Genomic DNA, 10,166 nt, shown 5'->3' on the forward strand with positions numbered 1-10,166 from the left:
GTGGCAGATACAGCAGAGAGAGTGAAATGACTTACTATCTATTGAGCCTGACATTGTATCCGCTGGGCTTTCATAATATTACTGAGTATTATAGAAACTATATTGTTGTTGGTGTTTTATCTTCCTCCTAAATTGCCCCAATGTGTTGTCCAAGGTAACACTTCAAATATTATAGTCTACTCATTTAAAATTATGCCTGTTAATAAAATTGGTAGATAGTAATTCTATTAAGGTTAATTATACTTGCAATAACAGACAAACTATGTATGAAAATGGAATTAAGGTGATAAAGAACCAATTCACAACTACAGGTTTTCTGAATGATTTTGTAGCATACTTTCTGCTGAAGCATGCTATTAAGTCCTAATATTGTATTTTCTGCAATATACATTCTAGAAGTCATAACATTTTTTAACTTTGATCATTGTGCTATGTGAGAATCTATATTACCTTTAATATGTAATTTAGTTATGATCACATTATTTTCTTAGAACAAATGAAATTCTTTTCTGATGTAAATCACCTTTATAAATGCAAAGGACTTCTGTTTTCAGACTACACAATGCAGTTGTGCATACCAAAATCATTTTACACATCAAGGGAAGCAGAGATGATCATTAAACATACCTTGGTAAGGAGCGCTAAACCCACGGTAGCGGTGATTGCTGTCTGTAACAAAATGCAGTCTGAGCCAGTTTTTGTTGCTAATAATTGGTGGTGGTATATTCATTCCAGATAACCTGAATTAAAAAAGACATCAAAATAAAAATTTAAAAAGTTTTTGGACAGCAATTATTCTTACTGAGTTGGGAATATACAAACCAATGACTTTATACTACCAACTTGTTTTTGGAAATGTGAAATGTGTATGTATTATAAAATTAATCATAATATAGTAGCATGGTTTTAACCATTTTATTTTTATCAGATTGCATGGATTGTTGAAATCTACTGTAAAAATAACAACTCTCTAAAACTCATTATTTATTTTAACATAATTATTGTATTGATAATTATTTGATAGTAATAAAGGTATTGAACATTTAATTAGTGTGAATACAGTACCTTTGTGCACGTGTTGGTATTATTAATTTGCAAAGTAGAAATTCTTCAAAGAATTTGAGGCTCATACTTTCCATATAAGGCTGTTCAGTATAAGACTAATCTCTGTTTGTCTATTTTCAATATTTCACATATGGTAGCAACTTTAACCACATGCTGTCACTCTTTAACACTCTTTAATTTAATAATGTTCTAGATTTTCATGATTACCTGGGTTATATTCTATAACACCATATCAGGTTATAGACACTGAAGAATGGGAGGCAAAAGCAGATTCGTTTGGGTGTAGGACAAAGTGGGCTGTGCCACCAAACAGGCATAAGAACGGTTGAGGTTAAGTGAGCTCAAACCTGAACTTCTTATGGAAGAAGACAGGCTGTGGACTCTCCATTTTCTTCCCTTCTCTGGGCTGACATGCCTTTGGTGTCAGGGCACCCACAGCAGAGGCAGAATGTGGGATCTTATTTAGGAACTATATTTAATATCAATGTAATTTGTGGGAAAGACAACACCATCCTCTCCTTAAGTCAAATGTTTATAGTGAAATACTGTAATTAAGTAATTTGATTTTACAATTACAACCATCTCTACAGAAGTTGTCTTTTTCAAATTTGATTGAATTATGAATGTCTCCTAAATATAGTTCTTCCATATAGCCAACCAAAATAAGCGATGATCCGATGTAGACTTTGTGTTGCGAGGTAGATGCATTAAAGGTTCTTGCAAGCAGTCTGAAAGGTGTATTTACTATTTTCAACTCTCTACTTTTTCATGCCTCAGAAGGAAATACTGATGTCTTAACTTGAGTTTCTATTCAGGATATAAGGGACCATGATTCTCTGGGTAATAAAGGGTGATGGTAACGGACCGCTGGGAGATAAGAGAATGTGTCCCTGGGATACAACCATTGGTGAGGAGTATGCTTGCTGGTTCAAGGTCCTCCTTTTAACATGCCTGTCACTCACTTATGAGAATCTGCTTTCCTTACAGACTGTTGGACTTGTTCAAGACATTTTGTGAATGGACACATATGCATCCTTAGTAGTTTTATTATGCTGCAACATGGTAACATGTTGAAGTAATCACTCTTGGTGAATATATACATCCCTCACCTCAGAAAAACTTTACTTTGCTATATCATGGCAGCTATTAGCATTCATACTGTTGAATTTTATGCATTTCTCATTTATATTCTATCTTTAGAATATATATTAATATTTCTTTAGTTATCTAGGATTTCCTCCTTTTTTTACAGAGGTAGCTTTCATTATTGTTCTTGCTGACTAAATTTTTCATAATTGAATTTAGTAAATAAAGATCCACAATATTTGCCTAAATAATTTAAACTAATTTCAAATATTCATTTCATTATTGTCAGAAATAAACAGGTTCTGCTTGTTATTGTTGATTTGTTTGCTTAAAGTAACAATAGAGTAAATAAGTAAGTAAATGAATAAATATGCCTTTACATCAGTCACATTTTCAAGAGAATATCCTGCTTTATACCAGATTTTTATTTACAATTTGTACTGTTAAACTCCCTGATTTTGTCAACAAAAATACCCATGGGGTGAATTAGTTAGACAGCCTGCCTACATTTTTAAATGCAACAAAACTGTAGCACATTATTAACTTTACTTTAAATGTACTCAAGAACAAAGAATTTGAAAGGGGACTTTAGCAGAACTCACTAAATAAAAAGTAACTTCTCAATAATATTTAAAATAAAACAGAATGGTGCTAGTGATACAAAGGTAGAATTTTCCATAATTTTCATGGAAATTTAAGAAATTTTCTGCAACATACATAACAAATGCAAGTAAAAGCCATTGTACAACAATGAAATATGAAGTGGCTTTCTAGAGTGTAGGATAGTATAGGCAAATGAGAGAAGAAGCATTGGATACAGCAAATGGGTATTTTAGGTGGGTGCTACTAAAAGAAGACCAAGCAATGCTGAGTAAAAGGAGCAATGCTACAGAGACTATAATTCCATATTTCAAGATATACAAGAGAGATACATCAATAAAAACTGTTTCTCCTGAATGAATGTGAGTGCTTTACATGCATACCAGATGATTGTAGAAGTTAGAAGACGTCTTTGAATCTCTTGAAGCTGGACTTATGGATGGCTGTAAGCCACTATGTAGATGCTGGGAATTTAAGGCCAATAACTAAAACAGGTAGTGTTGTTAACCACTAAGCCATATCTCAGTCTCATAAAACAGTTTGGTATAAGTACAAAATACAAGTGGAAAAATAGAAAATCCAAACATGAGTATACATAGCTATAAACATTTGATATTTGACAACAAAATCAAGCAAACAAACTAAACAACCAACTGTATATGGGGGACAAGAAAGCACCTTCAACACATTGGTCAGAGAAAACCATATGGTTCCATGTAGAAGAATAAAATTATACCAACACCGATAACTGTACACAAAACACCAAGTGGATCAAAGAAATATAAAATGTTGGAAGCACTAGAAGAAATCATACAGAATACTCTATAAGATATAGGCATTGGAAAGGATTTTCTGAATAGATTTTCATTTTCCTAAGAATTAAGGCAATGAACTGACAGATGGAACCTCATTACCTTAAAAAGCTTATAATAACTACAAGAAAAAACAGCTATCCATTGAACTGAGTACAGGGTCCCCAATGAAGGAGTTAGAGAAAAGACCAAAGAAGCTGAAGGGTTTGCAGCCCCTTAGGACGAACAACAATATGAACTAACTAGTACCCTCAGAGCTCACTGGAAATCAATCATCAACCAAGGACTATACATGTTGGGACTGACTGTTCTGGCAGCATGTGTATGGTAGAGGATTGCAAAGTCGATCATCAATGGGAGGAGAGGCCCTTGGCCCTGTGAAGGTTCTGTGCCCCAGTGTAGGGGAATGCCAGGGCCAATAAGTGGGAGAGGGAGGGGTGGCAAGCAGGGGGTGGGGGGAGGCAACAGGGGTTTGTTCTTGCTGTTTTTGTTTGTTTGTTTGTTTTTGGTCTGTTATTTTTTGAGGGGGGAAAACTGGGAAAGGAGAAATCATATGACATGTAAATAAAGAAAATATCTAATTAAAAAAAAAAAAAAAAAGAAGCCCACGGAATGGGAGAGGGTATTTGTCAGCTATGTATTTGACAGAAGATTAATATTCAAAATAGGTAAATAACTTTTATAAATCAAGTAAACCAAAAGATAATTAAAATGACTCAGGAATCTGAACAGAGTCCTAATCATATGTGACACATATAAGCCTTAATAATGACAGTAATGAGAAAAACATTCCAAATGGTCTGGTAATTGTTAAGAGTTTATATTCTGTGATAAAACATCATGACTCAAAGGAACTTTTGAAGAAAAGGATTTATATCATCTTATATCCTCTATACATAGTCCATCATAAAATTAGAATGGAACTCAAAGCAGGACTGTGATGAGAGCTTGTGAAAAACAATCAATTCAGGAATGCCATTTACTGTCCTGTTCCTCATAGCTTGTTCGGCCAGATTTTTATACAATCCAGAAGCATCTGCTAGGGATTGTACTACCTAGGGTAAGCTAGGACTGCACACATCAATCAATGACCAATATAATACCCTAAAGTCTTTCATATATGCTGATTTCATAAAAGCATTTTCCATTTAAGGTTCCCTCTTATTCAATATATATCTCTATCTGTATCCAATCTCTATCTATATCCATATATATTGTCCATAACTATCATCACATTTAACCATATAGTTGTCTAAGCAAGATCTAAACAATAACAATACAAATTAGCATGCCATGGAGGGGTAAAATACTCATGCCTCATGTGTGAACATGTATAGGCAATTAATAACTGAAATAGATGTTATTAGTCTTTGTTAAGAATGAACCCTGTACCATATTCATATAAGCAAAACTAGATATACTCAGGAGTTTGCTTATATATATATATTTGTATATATGTGCTTACCTATATGTATCAATAATATTTAAAGAAAAAGAAGCCATAAATGTGGAGGAAAGGCATTGATGGGATTTGTGGGAGTTTTGAGGCAAGGGAAATACTATACAAATAGCATACATATATTACATTTAAAATATTAATTACAAAAAATAAATCGCAGTTCTATAAAATAAAATGTACTGAACTATCTGAATTTTCTTGTCTTTGGTAATCAGAGAGACAATCAAGACTACACAGACACATAAGCATTTTCCCAAGGATCCTGAAATCTAGCTGTTACTGGATCTCTCCTACTCCCCAACTTGTCTTTCTCTCTTATACTAGCTCTCTTGCTTTTAACCTTGTTTGACTCCCTCTCTTCTCTGGCCCTGAGATAAGATACTTTCCTCAGGCATTTTCTATCCCCATGACCTTGTTAAATTAATTGTTCTGTGTTCAGCCACAATTTGTGCTCCTCTGATTCACTCATTTATCTTATCTTAGGGCACTTTAATGTACTTCGTTTTAGGACTGAAATAAATATAATTCAACTTTATTTACTTACTCTTAATCATGGTCAGACAAGCCAGCTTTGAAGTGAGGTTAAACCAGATGCTTAATCTCTTTCTATGTCTTAAGAGAGCACATTGATATCATGTCCTTTCCTGTCTCATTTCTTACTTTATGTAGTAGTAAGTTTCCTATTTTTCACACTATTACAGATTTCTTACAACATCTTTAATCCATGATACTTAGTATATTAGTTGATTAATAGTATTGAGATGCTAGACCCATTTATTAAAAAAATAATAAGTAGAAATTTGGGGACATAAAACTTACTTTTAAGCACATTTTTTTTCTCATTCAACAACACATTTTAAATTTTATTTTTTGCTGCTCTCAAATATTTTCTGGTTTTACTTTATTTGAAACCAATTTGGAATGCTATTTACATTGAAAGACCTTGACAATGTCTAAACTGAATGTTTCCTGAGACTCAAAATATTGGTTAAAAAGGATGGGTAAAATGTATATTATCTTTGGCTATATTATTAATTTCTTATACTTAGTTCTTTTTTATTTTCGTGGTTTTTATTGTTTTACAATAGTAGCTGTAATTATGTCCATTTATCACAAGTCTCTTTTGACCAATAACACAACGTTAAAAAATTCTGAATGAGTTTAAAGGTACACTAAATTTTCATCTAATAAATAAAGCATAGGATTGGTAAAGATCATTTCCTAATTTGTTGGTTGCCGTTTTGTCCTACTTACAGTGTCTTTTGCCTTGCAGAAGCTTTGTAATTTTATGAGGTTCCAATTGTCAATTCTTGAACTTAGAGTATAAGCTATTAGTGTTCTGTTCAGGTAATTTTCCCCTGTGTCCATGTGCTTGAGGCTCTTCCCACTATCTTTTCTATTAGTTTCAGTGTATCTGGTTTTATGTGGAGGTTCTCTATCCACTTGGACTTGAACTATGTACAAAGAGGGAGGAATGGATCGATTTGTATTCTTCTACATGTTAACCACCAGTTGAGCCAGCACCCTCTGTTGAAAATGCTGTCTTTTTTTCCACTGGATGGTTTTAGCTCCTTTGTCAAAGATCAACTGACCATAGTGTGTGGGTTCATTTCTGGGTCTTCAATTCTATTCCATTAATCTACCTGCCTGTCACTGTACCAATACCATGCAATTTTTAATCACAATTGCTCTGTAGTACAGCTTAAGGTGCCAGATGGTGATTTCACCAGAGGTTCTTTTATTGTTGAGAACAATTTTTGCTATCTTAAGTTTTTTGTTATTCCAGATGAATTTGCAAATTGCTCTTTCTAAGTCTGTGAAGAATTAAGTTGGAATTTTGATGGGGATTACATCGAATCTATAGATTGCTTTTGGCAAGATGGCCAATTTTACTATATTAATTCTGCCAATCCAGGAGCCTGGGAGATCTTTACATCTTCTGAGATCTTCAGTTTCCTTCTCCAGAGATCTTGTCAAACAGATCTTTTACTTGCTTAGTTAGAGTCACACCAAGGCATTTTATATTATCTGTGACTATTGTGAAGGGTTTTGTTTCCCTAATTTCTTTCTCAGCCTGTTTATCCTTTGTGTAGAGGAAGGTCACTGATTTGCTTGAGTTAATTTTATATCCAGCTACTTTGCTGAAGTTGTTTATCAGTTTTAGGAGCTCTTTGGTGGAATTTTTGGAGTCACTTAAGTATACTATCTTATCATCAACAAATAGTGATAATTTGACTTCTTCCTTTCCAATTTGCATCCCTTTGATCTCCTTTTGCTGTCTAATTGCTCTGGCTAGGACTTTAAGTATAATACTACATAGGTAGGGAGAGAGTGGGCAGCCTTGTATAGTCCCTAATTTTGGTGGAATTGCTTCAAGTTTCTCTCCAATTAGTTTGATGTTGGCTACTGGTTTGCTGTTTATTGTTTTTACTATGTTTAAGTATTTGCCTTGAATTCCTGTTCTTTCCAAGACTTTTATCAAGAAGGGGTGTTGAATTTTGTCAAATGCTCTCTCAGCATCTAATGAGATGATCATATGATTTTTTTCTTTGAGTTTGTTTGTATAGTGAATTATGTTGATGAATTTCCATATATTGAGCCATCCCTACATCCTTGGGATGAAGCCTACTTGATCATGATGGATGATCATTTTGATTTGTTCTTGGGTATCTGATAGAGGACTAAAATCCAATCTATATAAAGAACTAAAGAAGTTATACTCCAGAGAACCAAATACCCCTATTAAAAATGGGGTACAGAGCTAAGCAAGGAATTCTCAACTTACAAATACCAATGGCTGAGAAGCACCTAAAGAAATGTTCAACATCCTTAGTCATCAGGGAAATGCAAATCAAAACAACCCTGGGATTCCACCTCACACCAGTCAGAATGGCTAGGATAAAAAACTCAGGTGACAGCAGATGCTGGAGAGGTTGTGGAGAAAGAAGAACATTCCTTCATTGCTGGTGGGATTGCAAACTGGTACAACCACTCTGGAAATCAGTTTGGTGTTTCCTCAGAAAATTAGACATAGTACTAACAGAGGATCCTCCTGTTATATACTACTCCTGGGCATATACCCAGAAGATGCTCCAACATATAATAAGGACACATGCTCCAGTATGTTCATAGCAGCCTTATTTATAATAGCCAGAAACTGGAAACAACCCAGATGTCCCTCAACAGAGGAATGGATACAGAAAAAGTGGTACATCTACACAATGGAGTACTATTCAGCTATTAAAAATAATGAATTTATGAAATTCTTAGGGAAATGGATGGATCTGGAGAATGTCATTGTATTTTAAAAGATAGTGGACATTTTAAATTGATTTAACTTTTAATATGTAAAGACTGTGGGTCTTTAGATCTTGGGGATGGATAAGAAAGTTAGAGTTGAGACTTAATAGTGATGTGTTTGTATGTCAAGTTAACAAGGGGTCAATTGTACAGCTGGTGTTGTGTGCCAACTTGTTACAGGCTGGAGTTATCACAGAGAAGGGAGTTTCAGTTGGGGAAGTGCCTCCATGAGATCCAGCTGTGGGGCATTTTCTCAATTAGTGATCAAGGGGGTAGGGCCCCTTGTGAGTGGTGCCATCCCTGGGCTGGAAGTCTTGGGTTATATAAGAGAGCAGGCTGAGCAAGCCAGGAAAAGCAAGCCAGTAAGGAACATCCCTACATGGCCTCTGCATCAGGTCCTACTTCCTGACTTGCTTGAGTTCCAGTTCTGACTTCCTTTGGTGATAAACAGCAATATGGAAGTAAACTGAATAAACTCTTTTCTCACCAACTTGCTTCTTGGTCATGATGTTTGTGCAGGAACAGAAACCCTGACTAAGAATCATCCTGAGTGAGGTAACCCAATAACAAAAATACACACATGGTATGACCCTCTGATAAGTGGATATTAGCCCAGAAGATCAGAATACCCAAAGTACAATCCACAAACCACAAGAAACTGAAGAAGGAAGACCAAAGTGTGGATACTTTGTTCCTTCTTAAAAGGGGGAACAAAATACCCATGGAAGGAGTTGCAGAGACAAACTATGGAGCAGAGACTGAAGGAAGGAGAATCCAGAGACTGCCCCACCTGGGAATCCTTCCCATATTCAATCATGTGCTGGCTGTCAGGAGCCTGATATAGCTCTCTCCTGAGAGGCTCTGATAGTACCCAACTAATATAGAAGTAGAGGTTTGCAGCCATCCATTGGACTGAGTATAGGGTCCCCAATGAAGGAGCTAGAGAAAGGACCCAAGGAGCTGAAGAGTTTGCAGCCCCTTAGTATGAACAACAATATGAGCTAACTAGTACCCTCAGAGCTCCAGGGACTAAACTCCAACCAAAGAGTACACATGGTGGGACTTATGGCTCCAGCAATATATATATAGCAGACGATAGCCTAGTCGGTCATCAATGGGAAGAGAGGCCCTTGACCCTGTGAAGATTCAATGCCCTAGTCTAGGGGAATGCCAAGTCCAGGAAGCAGGAGAGGGTGTGTTGGTGAGCAGGGAGAGGGGGAGGAATAAATTTTTGTATGTGTTTTTGTTTTCTTTTATCTTTTATTTTCTTTTTTCTCTTTTTTTCTTCGGAGGAGAAACTGGGAAAGGAGATATTATATGACATATAAATAAAGAAAATATCTAGTAAAAATAAATAAATAAAAAAGAAAAATAAATAATAAATTAAGCATAACAAGCTCTCACTGGAATTTGTCTTTGCTAATGACACGATACCACTTTCCCCTAATCTATATATGTGATAATGTAAATCTATACCATGGTTATCACTGATGTCAGCCATACTAATAGATAAATATCTGGCATGTTTGCCTTGTATGTCCTCTAAAAAAAATCATCCTGGGAGAAATCATCCAGAAGCAGCTCATTTCAGATACTAATATATTCTTCACATAACTCATAGTCCAAGCAAATTGGTTTTCTTTAATTTATACATACTGGGGATACAGCTAGGTTAACATTAATTAGCTTTTATCAACCTTCCCTGAATCCCATTGTAAACTTCAAATGTGCATATGAAAAAAGTACACAGACTCACAAATCTGAGACACAAATCTGAAATAACAACATAAAGGTAAATTTTCAGAGTTGGTGGGGCCTTATCCTTAGTTCTTTTTTTTTTTTTT

The 10,166-nt window shown here is 35.1% G+C and overlaps 1 protein-coding gene across 6 annotated transcripts in view; it reads right to left on the reverse strand.

The window, feature by feature from the left end:
- Positions 1 to 10,166, reverse strand: part of Csmd3 (CUB and Sushi multiple domains 3) — a 1,179,548-nt gene that overhangs the window by 784,878 nt on the left and 384,504 nt on the right. For all 6 annotated transcript variants that reach the window (XM_031358937.1, XM_031358936.1, XM_031358940.1 and 3 more), the window contains exon 6: positions 628 to 740. In XM_031358937.1, coding sequence (XP_031214797.1) covers positions 628 to 740 — 113 coding nt within the window. The remainder of the gene's footprint in view (positions 1 to 627; positions 741 to 10,166) is intronic.

Source organism: Mastomys coucha, unplaced genomic scaffold (assembly GCF_008632895.1).
Source record: "Mastomys coucha isolate ucsf_1 unplaced genomic scaffold, UCSF_Mcou_1 pScaffold7, whole genome shotgun sequence".
Taxonomy (NCBI): domain Eukaryota; kingdom Metazoa; phylum Chordata; class Mammalia; order Rodentia; family Muridae; genus Mastomys; species Mastomys coucha.